The sequence below is a fragment of the Delphinapterus leucas genome, chromosome 18 (genome assembly GCF_059928025.1).
Source record: "Delphinapterus leucas isolate spDelLeu-1000000601 "Yukka" chromosome 18, BTC_Dleu_Yukka2, whole genome shotgun sequence".
NCBI classification, from domain to species: domain Eukaryota; kingdom Metazoa; phylum Chordata; class Mammalia; order Artiodactyla; family Monodontidae; genus Delphinapterus; species Delphinapterus leucas.
The window spans coordinates 74,496,223-74,512,111 of record NC_143146.1 but is presented as its reverse complement, the minus strand read 5'-3'; the positions used below and the strand labels follow the sequence as shown (position 1 = coordinate 74,512,111).

The window sequence follows — 15,889 nt, the reverse complement described above, 5'->3', positions numbered from 1 at the left end:
TTGGCCACAATTCGGAGGTTCCTAAATCTGAAGAACCAGAGTGTTCTCCAAAGGAAAGTATTTTGAGAGACGGTGGAGTGCGTCTTTAATGCAGGGTAGGTTCACCCAAGGCCGTTGTGCCCGCACAAACTGAAGGAATACGAAATCAACTCCTGCCACCTGAAACCTAGAGACTGGTGTGCTTTGCTCAACCCACCTACCTCTTTTCAAGTCAGGGACAGGCGAAGGGGTGCTTCCCACCCTAATGACCAGTGCAATCTAGATTCTCCCTGCGGTAAATGATAGCACCCGACGTCCACCTAGTTTAAAAGATGCAGGGCAGTGTGATGTGGAGCTAATACGAGCCCTGGCCTAGGATGCATGGCTCCCTGTCCGCCCTGTCCCTGCAGCCTCACGTGGGAAGGAGCTTGTTTTTCTAGCACAACCTCCGAGCCAGTCTAGGCACCCCACCTGCCAATGGTAAGACGCGCCTGCTCGAGGCTTCATTTCTTATCTTCTCTCACTGCCGAACCAACAGAGAGCTCTCCCTTGTACTTAAGGGCCTTTCTGCTCTTCCCACTGCTCTGTCCCAACTCAACCCTAGAAGCAAAACACCCCCTAGACGGCAGCCCTTCAAATGCTGTACGTAAAGACAAGAGTTCTGTCCCTCTTAAGTATCCCATGAGTATTCCTTAGATGATTTCACTTTCCGACAATGCTCCCAACAGGTCAACTCCAGATTGGCAGTGAACTTATAGAAACCCTGATCTAGAACTTCAGGTGAGTTCTAACACAGGCCCAAACCTGGATGATGAGAATCACCTGGGAGCCCTTGAGAACTCGATTTCTCATCTTCAGTCAAAATCTTCGGGGATGGATCTCGGGAATCTGAACGTTTGTAATTCCTCCAGTGATTCTGCTAATTATCCAGATTTGGGAATGACTTATCAGTAGAGTGGGACTGTTTTTTTGACCTTCAAAGAGTTTTGCTTCTTTGAAAACAATTAGAAGGTATGACGTTTTCATTAAGTCCTAGATCAGTTTAATTATAGGGCACATCATTGACAGCAGGTGAGGAAACTTAAGAAAGGAACCCAGTATTAAGGTGGATTATAGTTAAGCGGTATATGACGAATCGTGTAAGCTTGTTTCTTCAGAAATCAGGGGTCCATAGTGGCTGCTTGAGGGAGAATTCCTGAGAGTAATTTAGAACCTTCCACAGGGAAACAAGGGGTTCGGATCCTCTGACACCTGGATCTACTACCTTCCAGCTGAGTGACTTTGGGAAAAATCACTCAACCTCTGAAAAGCCTTAGTTTCCTCTTTTGTAAAATGAACCTCATAGACACTGTCTTCAAGATGAATCTTTTAAAAAGGTAAAATGCTGAGTCCAGGGCCTATCACATGCTCAACTCAAAAATGATGGGTTATTTCAGCAGCTCTGGAGATTTAAAAAAAAAAGGGTTGTCACAGAAAACACATCAATGAGGAGAAGAGGAAGAGCTTTCAAATAACAGGCACAGGTACTGGAAGACAAGGGAACTTGGAAAACGGGAGGGGTGGTCCTGGCTTTTCAACAGTCCACGAAAAACTCTTGAAAACAGACAGTGTCATTTACTCAAAGTTCAACACGATACAGATGATTGTCTCAGTTCCCCACCTCCGGGTGCTGTGTCCACTCTGAGAACAGTCCTTCAGAGACGTGAATAAACAAGAGCGCCTCCAGGCCAGGCTTCCCAAGAATGGTGAGGATAAATAAACAGCAGTCCCTCAACAGTTGACGAAGCTTCCAGTCCTCAAGTTCAAGTGCTGATTTTACAGGAGCAAGTACTACCCTGGAAGGGAGGAGGGGTGCTAGCAACAGTGACTGTTAAAGATATCTTGCCCTCTGAGATTCTAAGTTTACATTTCTAAACTTGGGATTTGGGGAAAGACAATGCTACTAAATAAAGACAAATAAATGCAAGGTACGTGGTGAAGAAACACGCAGGCACGTACGGAATGCTATTTTACACAAATGGGATGTGTTCCGGGAAAATCTCTTTGGGTCACAAAAGTAGTAACTTCTGAGCAAAACCAGTAACACAGTGTCCGAAGTGTGTACTTCTAGTTTGCAAATGCATCTGAGGAAAAAAGGAAAAAACACACAAAACCCCACAAGCACAAATAAACCAACTTTAATAGATATTATTTTGTATTTATATAGCGCCTTCTTCAAGAACCTTAGATGCTTTACAGACATTATATCTAATTAATCCCCACAACAACCCTGTGAGGTAGGTATTACTCCCATTTTACAAGATAGGGAGACTGAAGCACAGAGAGGTTAAGTGACTTGCCCAAGGTCACACAGTTAAATTCACTGAGGAGCCAGGACCTGAGCGCCTTAGCCTCCCAACTCCCAGGTAAATACCTCATGAGAGAATCTTTATTGAAAAGTAGCTTTAAAGAAAGTATCAAGAGTAGTAAGTTATGGGAGTGAGGTCTTTCTACTGCCGTCAAGGAAAGAAAAAACCCTACACGGATGGTCAGAGGCGACGAGACCCATATATTACATTCCTCACCTCTTCTCTTTGCCTAAAGTCTCAGGGCTCCTGTCTCGAGCCAGCTTCTAAAGGTAAAGCCGCCAAGACAGAAGCCATGTGACTTAGAAGTGAGACTTAATTTAGAATATTTACTTTCAGTTATGATAATTTATAGAAATTTTTATTCCAATATACAAAATATGGGATAGTCATCCCAACAAACAAGTACACAGTTAGACAGCAATCAGCCACCATTTACAACTGAAACCCGCCCCTCAGTTCCGTCAGTCGGACCAGCGCACAACCTCACAACGTGTTCTATATGGGTCACTTTTCTTACTTACTATATCTGCATTTCTCCCCCCGACCCTAACCCTACATGTTTTTAAAGTATACTGTATTTCTGAGAAGCTTCAAAACATTTTACGTAGGTGCAGCTGCACTCAGAGTGTACAAAGAAAATTGACAACCATCACCCCATCGTCCCCTCCTGACAAGTCATCCTATTAAACAGGGTGTAGATGTGAACAGTGTGTGACTACCATGGAACTCAAAAACAACGCGAGAACTTGCTTCAGTAGGAAACTTAACCTTGGCTTTTACTTCACTGTATGTTTTTTTAAATGCACAATGTAAAAACAAACACAACATAGTATCCCAATGCTGTACCTTTATGCAAATGACTTCATCTATCTTTTTCATACATGTTGCGGCCCAACGCAAGGAAAAACTGGTTCAGCTTCACGTTACTCCTCGTCTCCATACTGAAAGCTGCAGAAATTTCGCTTTAAATTCCAAGACAATTTGGCTGAAGCCCTCAAAATAAAAAATGCATCCACCTCCGCAGCTATCACCTTGCCCACATTCTTGGTTGTGATTCTCTGTGCCACGGTGGTAGATCAGGCAGGCCGTATGATTTGTACCAGAACCATTCCAGCCAGGGTAAGGCTTTAGAAACTGTCTCTTAAAAAGCAATCTGTCAAAATATATCATCATTTTCTCCCAGTACATCTGTTTCAACAGTCCCATTAGCTAAGTGACCCTGTTAAAGATCGATCCATGGAACGAACAGGTGAAGTCATTTCCTGAGCTAAAAGATACAGATAATAAATGTTAATAATAGCAGCAGACAAAACATTTTTTTGTTGCTTGTTTTTCAGATTCAACAGTATTAGTAAAATAAGCTTACAAAATTACAACGATTAAAAGAAAAAGATTCCTGCCTGGAAAAAACATGAATGAGGAACATCTAAGGCCTGATTGCTATTATCTTGTATATATATTCAATTATTTTCAGCAAGTTACATTCGGCCACCGTCAGACAACTTCTTGATGCATGGCAAAGTGTCAACTGCAACGGTTTACATACATCTTACATCACACATATTACTTCTTGAAACTGCCAACAGAATGAAGTCTTAGACACAAAGTTAAATTCCAATAACATCTGTAAAGGTGGAAGGGGGGAAAAAAAAAAAAAAAAGACTTGCTTTCAAAGTACTTCTGGTCGACCTCATTAAAATGTAACCCTCACAGGGTCTGTTAGCTCTCCAGGAGCTGGGGCTGGGATGGATCACTTCTTTCCAGGATAAAGAACATTTGAAAGTAACGTAGCTGCTATGACATGAGTTTTCCAAACGTGGCCTCAACCTGAAGCAGAGCACTGACGAACTCTCAAGGCCGCACACCACTGCTGCACCAGGACTTCTTAGATCATTCCACAATGACAGGGAATTTGGGATAGTTTTTAATTTTACTGAAATTAAAACTGCATGAAATAACTGACTGACAACTAGGACAAATATTTAGCCAGAGATATCAGTTCCTCCCGAAAAAGAATATGTACCTCCTCTCATTGCAATTTTTCTTAAGGTAACTTATGATTTAAAACAGAGTTTAAAATTCACCTTAAAAACAGAAACAAACAAAAGGATTAGTTAAACTGACAAAAACTAATAAAAATATGCTGAAATTTACTGACAGAATCATGGGCACTTCATACAATACTTAGACTCTACCAGTTTTAAGTAAAATAAATAAGGAAAAAAATTATAATTACAAAGCCAGTCTTTCCCCTTGGGGAAACAAAAAGCCACTTTTGACCAACTGTTCCCTAGATATACATATACTGTATATTATTATAAGCTTCTTCAGAGAAGCAAACGTATTTGTCTTCCTGACACTGGATTCTAGTATGTGTTAGTTTCTTTACATCAGGAAGGCAACTGCAAGTGTTGGGCCCAAAAGTATTTCTGGTTTACGCTCGAAAAGACCACCCAGTATTGCTTCTCGATGTGTTCAACCAGGCAAAGGTATGCAGTGTGTTCAACATCACCTCCTGCGATTGTCAGTACCACCTCACAGATTCCTTTTCTTTCTACTGCACCCCCAAGGAGTTCAATCTCATTGGTGCAATTAACGAAGAGAAAGTGCATGTCAATTACTGGAAGGCTGTTTTACAAGAGGAGCTGGTATCTCTGATTTCACTGCCTTGTTGTATGGAACTGCGCAGACAGCATGATACCTGAGCAAATCAATCAACTACCACGGTAGGAACAGCGTGTTAATCCAGTCTTTGCTTTACTGTGTGCAAAGTGTGCTACTGCCCCCTGAGCTCCCTGCATTTCTCTTTTCTTGGAACACTGGTGCTTGATCCTTTCCCAAATAACCAGAGAAGAAATGAGGCAGAAAGTCTCTCTTTATTGCGGTTCCCTCAGTCCCGGGACTGATAGAAAAGGATGTAGCCAGACTCAGAGTTCTTTGAGATATCTGACGTCAACCCGTAGAATTCTTCGATAGCTTGTGCATCTATTTTCTGTGAGGCAAAACATAAACTTTAGTACAAAGACAAGCTCTTTGAACTGCTTAAATGCAATAAAATCTTCAACCTTTCTTAGAATAATGCCTTTCATTTTCTCATTCATAAAACAGCTCTGCACAATCCAAATGGCTTAAATTAAAAAGACGGATGATGCCAAGTATTGGTGAGAATGTGGAACAAATGGAACTCTCATTCATAGCTGGGAGGAATGTAGAATGGCACAGATGCCGGGGAAAATGTTTAGCATCATCTTCTAAGGCTGAACATCCAATTACCCTGTGTGTGACCCAGCAATTCTATTCCTGGGTATAGGCTGAACTATAGGAAACCACTAATTGTCAACCATTGGGGACCTACAAAAATGGCTGTCTCATATGGTTCAATCTAAAATATACCCAAGAAAAATGAGGGCCTATGTCCAACAAAAGACTTGTACAAGGATAATCAAGGCAGTTTTATTTGTAATAGTCAACAATGGACAAAAAGTCAAGTTTCTAACGTGGTATATCCGTACAATGGAAAATTAGACAGCAATAAAGAAAGAACTACTATTGCAGGCAACAAGACTGAGCTGCACAGGTACTGATGAGTGAAAAAAGCCAGACACAAAAGCAGTCACACTGGATGAGCCCCTTGTATTCAAACACAGGCAAAATTCATCACAGTAACATAGTAAAATTCAAAATAGGGGATTCCAGGGGATGGTGGGTAGGGGAGGAAAGCTGTGGGTACTGACCAGGAGGAGGAATAAGGGAGCTTCTTGGGGTGTTGAAAATATACTGTATCTTGATCTAGATGGCGGTTATGTGTGTGTGTGTGCATTCACGTAAAAATTTAAGTTGTTTAAAATTTGCATACTTTACTGTGCCTTATAGCTCAAAAAGTTATTTTGTTAATAGTGTGGTTTTTTTTGTTTTTTTTGTTTTTTTTTGCGATACGCGGTCCTCTCACTGTCATGGCCTCTCCCATTGCGGAGCACAGGCTCCGGACGTGCAGGCTCAGCGGCCATGGCTCACGGGCCCAGCCGCTCCGCGGCATGTGGGATCCTCCCGAACCGGGGCACGAACCCGCGTCCCCTGAATCGGCAGGCGGACCCTCAACCACTGCGCCACCAGGGAAGCCCTAGTGTTTTTTTTAAAACTAGCTCTGTTGTTGAAAGATTTTCCCTTGTTTTATTCTAAACATTTTAAAAAATTTTATTTATTCATCTATCTATCTATCCATCTATCTATCTATCTATGGCTGTGTTGGATCTTCGTTGCTGCACGTGGGCTTTCTCTAGTTGTGGCGAGCAGGGGCTGCTCTTGGTTGCTGTGCAGGTGTGAGGGCTTCTCATTGAGGTGGCTTATCTTGTTGTGGAACACAGGCTCTAAGCACGCAGGCTTCAGTAGTTGTGGCATGCGGGCTCAGTAGTTGTGGCACGCGGGCTCAGTAGTTGTGGCACGCGGGCTCAGTAGTTGTGGCTCGCGGGCTCTGGAGCGCAGGCTCAGTAGTTGTGGTGCACAGGCTTACGTGCTCCGCAGCACGTGGGATCTTCCTGGACCAGGGATCAAACCTGTGTCCCCTGCATTGGCTGGTAGATTCTTAACCACTGTGCCACCAGGGAAGTGCCTATTCTAAACTTTTTTTTTTTTTTTTTTTTTGCGGTATGCGGGCCTCTCACCGCCGCGGCCTCGCCCGTTGCTAAGCACAGGCCCCAGACGCGCAGGCTCAGCGGCCACGGCTCACGGGCCCAGCCGCTCTGCGGCACGTGGGGTCCTCCCGGACCGGGGCACGAACCTGTGTCCCCTGCATCGGCAGGCGGACCCTCAACCACTGCGCCACCAGGGAAGCCCTCTAAACATTTTAAAGGTTAGCTGACCATTATAGCAATGGGACTGGATGTTAGGGAGCAAGAAGTAGAAATCAGACTACAATCTGAAGACCTGTCATATACAATGAGAAGCTGGAAGGAAAAAGTTAAGAGCAAAATACACACACAACTTTGAAGAAAAACAAGAAATTAGGAAACTACTTACTTCTACAATGTCGTCATCAAACAACAACCAAAAATCATGACTCTTAACTATTGCAATATAATGGCCTCGATTGGGACCACTAAAACAAAGAGAAATAAAAGTTAATTTTATACAAAGTTTATTAGCATTGCTCTTCTATGCCCTATATTCCACGTTCTGTAAAGTAGAAAAACTGAAACAGATAAAAATATTCCTTACCTATTCTTTCCCCCGAAAGATCAAGCTACATTGATCTGAACTGGCATTCAATTTTAAGACCAAATAATCAGTACTCTACTTTGAGAGATATAACCAGTATTCTCTTTATATAAAGCTATACTATAAAATTCTTTGTGCCTTTTAAAATTATTATTATTATTATTTTTTTTTTGCGATATGCGGGCCTCTCACTGTTGTGGCCTCTCCCGTTGCGGAGCACAGGCTCCGGACGCGCAGGCTCAGCGGCCATGGCTCACGGGCCCAGCCGCTCCGCGGCATGTGGGATCTTCCCTGACCGGGGCACGAACCCGCGTCCCCTGCATCGGCAGGCGGACTCTCAACCACTGCGCCACCAGGGAAGCCCTAAAATTATTATTTTTGAAGTAATTTTCCAATTTACTTCTATAAAAGATTGAAATAAAAATTTCTAGCATTTTTTGAGGGGAGGAGAGGTGATCACAGGCAGAACATGCTGAATTAAACTACAAAACAATGCATGTAGAGTTATTTCTGAGTCTTAACCCTCGGCAATAGTTTTTCTTGAGGAAGGATTCCATGTGATGCTTGAAAAAGTAAAGATATCAAATCCTTGGCTCTGAAATCAAGCTCCAACTTCATAAACTTCTTTAAACAAGTGACTTTTTTTTTTAGTATTATTAGTGCTAGCTTTAAGTACTTAACTCTTAGCACCATTATAATTATTATAATTGCCTCTGCATCTCATTTTCAACAAATCTGGAATACAGAAATCTAGAAAAATGTAAAAATAAAGGTGGGATTATTTCTTTTAAAAGAAATTCTTTTTTTTTTTTGGCTGTGCCTCGTGGCTTGCAGGATCTTAGTTCCCTGACCAGGGATCGAACCCCGTGTCCCCTGCAGTAGAAGCGCAGAGTCCTAACCACTGGACCGCCAGGGAAGTCCCTAAAAGAAATACTTTACAAAGAACACGTCAAAGATTTTTAACCTCTCCCAGTTTAAGTATGACTCACTATAAAAGCTTATATATACTTTTTAAATCAAATTATAATTCTACCACAATTATTATATTACAGACTTTGAAGTAATTTTCAACACAGATTATTCTTTATGGTGAATACTATTTTAAAAGTAGCAACCTCAGATATAAGAATAAGCTGCCTCCAAGTTTCCTCAGATCTTTGATTCCATAGTTGAGATGAATATCTTAGGTGACAAAATGACACAAAGAGAGTACTTTTTCACTGTAGAGGAAAATACCTCAAAACTTAAAAAAAAACACCACTTTTTATGCTAAAATAAACCTCCAGTCTGATCATTACACCAGGGCTCTGTAAGGTACCCGATGTCGTTTTCCTCTGTTCAGATGTCATCGCTCTTCTTTAGAAACATCATGCTCCAAAAATGGAAAACAAAGATTACTGCTGAGGATAAGAGGCAGGAGATGGGCTGACACAGACCATGGAGGTTAAAGACTGTGACAGAAGTGGACTCCCTCGCAGCTGTCCTGACATATTCTGAGCAGAAAGCTGGGAGAGGGAGGGACAGCTAAGGAGAGGCTGGAGTACAACACGCTGTTAGTACAAGTTTCCAACAGCCAGGGGGAAAAGGATGAGTGACCTGTTTTAAAATTATTACAGGAGGAAATTCCCTGGAGGCCCAGGGGTCAGCACTCGGCACTTTCACTGCCAGGGCCTGGGTTCCATCCCTGGTCGGGGAACTAAGATCCCACAAGCTGCACAGTGTGGCCAAAAATAAATAAATAAAAAATAAAATTATTACAGGAAATTCTAAATAGTCAATGAAGACTGTATGTTCCAAATATAAATGTTGATTATGTGACACTCCTGTGGTTTGAGAATTTTTTGAGCTATTCTATAAATTAAGATCTATAGATGAGATAGTACACTCTATTGGCTAACAGGAAACACACGGACTTATAAAATCAGGAAGCTTATCTTCGAAGATTATCTCCAAAACCTTTTAAAGTGTTTTTCACAATCATTAACATGATGAACATATCCAATTAATCTCAGAAAGAACTTATTTTGTAAAATCGCTTTAAGCAGTGTTTTTCTTTTTTTACCAATAATCAAGAAAAAAGGAAACGAAAAACTAACAGGACTTCAAGTTCCCAGAATAATATTTAAATAATAAGAACAAGTATCAAATCCAGGCAATAACACACTATTTTAATATGTAAAGGTTTTAAGAAGGAAATGGTAAAATGCATCTGAAATATCCATTTGAAATAAACTTATTTTCGTCCTACAGCACCGAGGGCTACGGAAGCCTCCAAAGGGCCTGCATATCCGAGCATCCTGTGCGTGCACCTGCCCACCACCGAGCATCCTGCCACCATGGCCCACGGCCCTGTTACCTTCCACAGTGAACCACGACGGCCACGAGGTCGTACATTCTGTCAGGATTGGTTGCATCGCCTGAAGTGTTAAATAGACGAAGTTCTAAAGGAAAAACTACCCGGTAAGAAAGTTTTGTGTATCGATGGAGTTGATCCATGTATTTAAATCTTTTCAGATGCAGAGCTAGAATCATGGGCAGCTTTTTAACTTTCATCCTGTTAAAATAAACATGAAAACAAAATTTCATAAGACGTTCACCATGTCCTTAAAAGAACTATCAAACTTCACGATTCAAGTAACAGTTGATAGTTTTCATAGCCTGGCACTGCCCACTTGTACATATTTCTACCCATGACTTTTGTATTAGCAAAGCAAAATTCTGAAAGTCTTAAGACGGCCCCTGCCCCCCATCATCACCAAACCACATAATCTGACACAGCACTTGGTACGGCTCCCAAAGAGATATGATGGCACATTCCTTTATTAACAACTCTGTACTTCTGAAACACAGGTCACTGTGCCCGCTGCAGGAAAAAGCAGTTCCTTAAGGCCGCTCACTCCTTCGGAGGTGAACGGAGGCTGAGATCCATTTGTTCTATTCAGCTATATAATTCAGTAACAGACTGAGAGCAGGAGACAGTGAGAAAAGCATTAAAGACCATCCATTAAAGGCGTTTGCCAGAGACAAGGAACAGCTCCTTAGTAAGAGCGGTGGCTGCGTGCACCCTGGAAAGGGAATAAAATAACCTGGAAACGCAGGAGCGAGGCTTTCACCTGTAAAGCACGGGCCTCCCCATCCCCCCACGCCCTGAAGGACCCCTCCGGGCAGCCTCTCCCCGAGATGCCTCTGCTCCCCCATTTCACTTCAGCGCCGACGCCTGATCTTCTGGCGCAAATAGCTGCTCTCCTCAACCCTCCATCAGCACTTCACACACTCACTTCACATCTGTACAGTTTATTACACTATAAAACACTGAGATGATTACGGGTCGTTCTCTTCTAGGGTCTGGACTCCGGACAGACAGGAACCATCTCTTTTATTATATTTATCCATCTAGCACACCTAGGTACTTGACAAACACTAGAGAACTGAATTCTGTGTGCGTTCAGTGAGGCAAAACACTTTTCGTGATTAAACAATGACACTTAGTAAACCTCTGCCTCTGCTGAAGTGAAAACAACTCATGTTATAGCATCATTCTAGGTCTGCGTTCTACAGGTCTTACCTGTGGTGCGACAGCTGATTCCAGAAGTGTTTATTAACCTGGCTTTTGGAAAACATCAGCGAAAATAAACGTAAAACCTAATCCTTCCTGGAAAGCAATCGAGCAATACGAATCAACAGCCTTTGTGGCCTCTGCCTCAGTAATCGAAACTAGATCTATCATCTCAAATACAAGACTTCTGAGAAGAATTCAGTTCTGGAGTTATTTTATATTGTGAAAAAGTGGGAGAATCCTAGCTATTCAACAACGTGAAACGCTGAAATACATTACAATACAAACACAACAGAATATTTTACAACTTCAAACAATGCTGTTGAAAGTTTCTAAATGGCATGGGAAAATACTTACGGAAAGTAAAAAAGTCAAGATATATATTTATATATACAGTAATCCAACTCTTAAACATCAGTTGTTCAATTAAACTGGTACAGAGTTGCTAAAACAAACTCTTTCAAAACAATAAAAGCAAACTATCCTTTGAAAATGTCCAGTGAGGTGCAAACCCACAAGGATTTTTCTAAGTGTTAAATATGTTAGTAGTGTATTAGATACAGGCAGTTAAGATTAGGAAGAGGAGACAGATATGGCCTGGGGGTTAGGAAAAATGTGCTTTTAGAAATTAAGCCAGAGCAGAGGGGGAAAGGCCCAAATGGAGAAAACAGAACATGTCCAAATGCTGGCTTATAAAATACGCCCCATCAGACAACACGGGAGGAACACGAATCCTCCCAGCAGCACTTCTACCCAGAGGAAACCCGACACTTGTGAAGAGACACAGGATAAAGTCAAACACAAATATTTGTGGAGCCACATTTTAAAGATGATGAGAGACTATCTCACAAAATTTTTCTCATACTGACATGGCTCAGGAAGAAATGAACACATAGATAAGCTGAGTCAAATTCATTATGGAGACTGTGAAGCAGAAGGAAGAACAAAGAAGTTGATTTCCTGCTTGAAACACCAATTCCACAAACACACCAAAGAATTGACAGGATTCTGGTTTTCCTTCCATTCAAACACGTGTGGAGAAAGGTGACCTTAGGGAGCTCCTGATCTGTCACTGTTGTTAAAAAAGTGGTCTCAGAATGTAATGTTTTCTCCAAAAGACAAATATGCTGAAGAAAAAAACGGGAGGACAGAGAACTTTTTTTTCCTTTTTAGTTAAAGTTTGAAATAGACATTGATTTTTAAAATGTATTGATTTATGTATGCATGCACGCATGCGTGCATGCTGTGCCGGGTCTTAGTTGCAGCACGTGGGATCTAGTTCCTTGACCAGCGATCGAACCCGGGCCGCCTGCATTGCGAGCACAGAGTCTTAAGCCCTGGACCACCAGGGAAGTCCCCGACATTGATTTTTATCTTCTGTAAACTGACTTATAAATTAATTTTCCATTTAGATTTTTTTAAATGGCATTTACACAATGATTAAAATTTGGATGAATTTATGATATACTTTTTCTTGCTTTTACATCTTTAAAACAATAAGGTGTGTTCATTTTGCACTAACGTAAGAGGTATTTACCTTCCTTTTATCTAATTATAATTAGATAATATCTAATCATAATTTAAAACTATTTTTAAAAAGTAGAAGGATGGAAAAAGACATTAACAAAGTCAGCAAAGCTGGCTCTGGCTGATTCTAATATCAGACAAAGTAGAACCCAAGCCAAGGAGTGTTACTATAGATAAAGAAGGACATTCCAAAAAAAAAAAAGAAGGACATTCCATAATAAAGAGGGCCAACTAATCAAGAGGACACAATCTTCAAGTACCAAATACCAAATCTGATCGAATTAAAGAAATAAACAGATAAATGCACAGAGTTAAAGTCTTTAACAGACTTCTCTAACAAAAAAAGTCAGTAGGAATAGGGAAGGTACGAACAACCAAATTATGGATCTAATCAACATTTATGGAACACTCCATTTCAAACTGAAGAATATATGTTCTTCTCAAGTACAACTGGACATTCATTAATGTACTGGACAATGAAAGAAGTCTCAATAACTTCCAAAAGACAGAGATCACAGGATATATTTTCCTGACAAAAATTAAAAAACAAAAAATAGCAAAACCCCCCTGAAATATGGAAACTAAGCTATATACTTCTAAATAATCCATGGGACAAAGACAAAATCACAAGGGCAATTAGAATAGATTTTTAAATGGATGATAACGCAAATACAACATGTTAAAATTTGTGGGAACACAGCCAAAGCAGCGTTTAGAGGAAAATTTATAGCTTTAAATTTTTACATTAGAAAAGAAAAAGGGCAAGTCTTGACCACACAGAAAAGCTTAATAATTGTACATAAAATTCCACAGTTTCCTCTTATAATGTCAAGCACGACTAACTGGGGCACATGGTGCTGGGGGTGAGGGGAACACGACCTATGACCATGTGTGACTGTCAGCAGACATTTAAGTTGCTTCCACCTCTTCTTGGTTATTGTAAATACTAGAGCAATGAACATGGGAATGCACATATCTCTTTGAAAATCCTGTTATCAGTTCTTTTGGATATGTACTTAGAAGCAGAATGCTGGATCATACGGTAATTCTATTTTTAATACTTTTGAGGAACCTTCACACTGTTTTCCACAGTGGCTGCAACATTTTACATTTCCACCAACAATGCACAGTTCCCTTTTCTGCATATCCTTATCAACACTCATTATTTTCTCTTTTTATTTGAAAGTGGCCATCCTAACTAATGTGAGGTGGTATCTTACTGTGGTTTTGATTTGCATTTCCCGGATAATTAGTTATGTTATCTTTTCATATGCTTGTTGGCCATCTGTATGTCATCTTTGGAGAAATGTTTACTCAAGTCCTTTGCCCAATTTTTAATTGGGTGATGTGGTTTCTACTGTTTAGTTGTGTGAGTTCTTTATATTCTGGATGTTAACCTCTTATCAGATATCTGGTTTTCAAATATTTTCTCCCATTCTGTTAATATTCTGCAAATATTTTCTCCCATTCATATCATTTCATTCCGTTGTTTCCTTTGTTGCACATAAGTTTTTAAGTTTGATATAGTCCCATTTATCTGTTTTTGCTTTTGTTGCTTGTGCTTTTGGTGTCATATTCAAGAAATCACTGCCATACTCAACATCGTGAGGCTTTTTTTTCCCCCTATGTTTTCTTCTAAGAGTTTTATAGTTTCAGGTGTTATGGTTAGGTCTTTAACCAATTTTGAGTTAATTTTTGTGAATGGTATGAAGTAAGGATCCAACTTCAATCTTTTGCATGTGGATACCCAGTTTTCCCACCACCATCTGTTGAAGATCACTGAGCATATAAATGCAGGTTTATTTCTGGGGGGCAGGGGTGCGGTGATAAGCCTGGCTACCCACAGGGGCACTGACCAAACTATTAAATATATAAGGATAAAATATATATATATATATATATATATATATATATATATATACACACACACACACATAAGGATAATGGGAGCCAATCTGTACTGTCAGAGGAGGGGCTTACAAATATTAAAAAGGAGAAAACCAGAATAAACCCTATGGTGTTGGATGAAACTGGAGGTACTGTTGTGAATTTGTGGTTTTTCGATACAGATAGACCAACAGATAAATAAGTACAGATGTAAATATGTATACATATGTACACACACGAGCACGCATGTCCTCCAGCTCTGTTCACTAAGTGGGCCCAGGAACAGTGACACGGCAACGGCAACGAGCACACCTATACCACGGTCCTGGTTTTTAAACGTTATTCTCCCCCTAAAAGGAACCAGGGCTCCTTCGAGAAACGGCTGGTACCAGTGTGGGGGGGGCAAGGAAGGTACAAAGCGAGCCTGCACATCTTGTTGCACTACAGAGTAAAGAGGGGCTGGAGAACAAAGGGACGGGACAAAAGACACCAGAGGCAGCGGGAAGGGGCTCCTGCTGGCCAAATCGGGATAATGTGAACATGAAAATAAACGAGACAGTCATCACCCACAGGATAAAACAGGAATCTCTGAGTCCTCACTGAGATTTAAAAAATGAAAAAAACTGTAAATATCCCCATTTCTCACCAAACTTTCAATCTCAAAATACATATGAATTACAACTGGGGAAAAGCACAGCTTCACAGTGAAGAATCCTGGGAGACAGCACCTTAAGTCAAGTGTCCAAAGAGAACAGTACCAGTCACGGGATGTGCAAGACAGAGTCCCAGAGCAGGCCTCAGACTGTCCTCGGAAAGGCCGGGTGCAAGGATGGTCCTGGGCTAACATCTGGGAACTTGATCGGGGGGTGTCCCCACTGTTCCCTAACTGACAAGCGTGTCTCGATGCCCCTGAGAACTGTCTGTGCAAATCATCTGGTTTATGCTGAACACCTGCTTTCCTTCCGGGAGCCTGGAATTTTGGTACATGCCAGGCAGAGGATGCCTACGTGTCCAGCCCCCAATAAATCTCGGCCACCGAGTCGGTGAGGAGCTTCCCTGGGAGACAACACTTCTCCCATGTTGTCACATTTGATGCTGGAGGAACTAAGTACGTCTGTGTGACTCCACGGGGACAGGACTCTTGCAAGCTGGCCTGGCTTCCCCTTGGCTGATTGTACTTGTCCCCTTTCCCTGTAATAAATCTCAGCTGTGAGCACGACTATATATGCTGAGTCCTGCAAGTCCTTCTAGTCAGTCACCAAATCCAGGAGTGTCTTGGGAACCCTGACACTTGACACATATGAGAATCGTGTGCCATTTAAAAGAACACAATGAGAAGAACACAGCATCACTTCTGTGTGATTCCTGCCCAAAATAC

At 41.3% G+C, this 15,889-nt stretch overlaps 1 protein-coding gene across 2 annotated transcripts in view; it reads right to left on the bottom strand.

Annotated features, from left to right (window-relative positions):
- Positions 1 to 703: 703 nt before the first annotated feature.
- Positions 704 to 15,889, bottom strand: part of USP12 (ubiquitin specific peptidase 12) — an 80,790-nt gene continuing 65,604 nt past the window's right edge. The window contains exons 7-9 of one of the 2 annotated variants that reach the window (XM_089899705.1): positions 9,898 to 10,095; positions 7,344 to 7,422; positions 704 to 3,594 (exon numbers count right to left, since the gene is read on the bottom strand). In XM_089899705.1, coding sequence (XP_089755831.1) covers positions 3,583 to 3,594; positions 7,344 to 7,422; positions 9,898 to 10,095 — 289 coding nt within the window. In that variant the 3' untranslated portion in view covers positions 704 to 3,582. Of the gene's footprint in view, positions 3,595 to 3,926; positions 5,320 to 7,343; positions 7,423 to 9,897; positions 10,096 to 15,889 lie in introns of those variants that run through there. The other variant, XM_022574534.2, reaches the window with a different exon arrangement.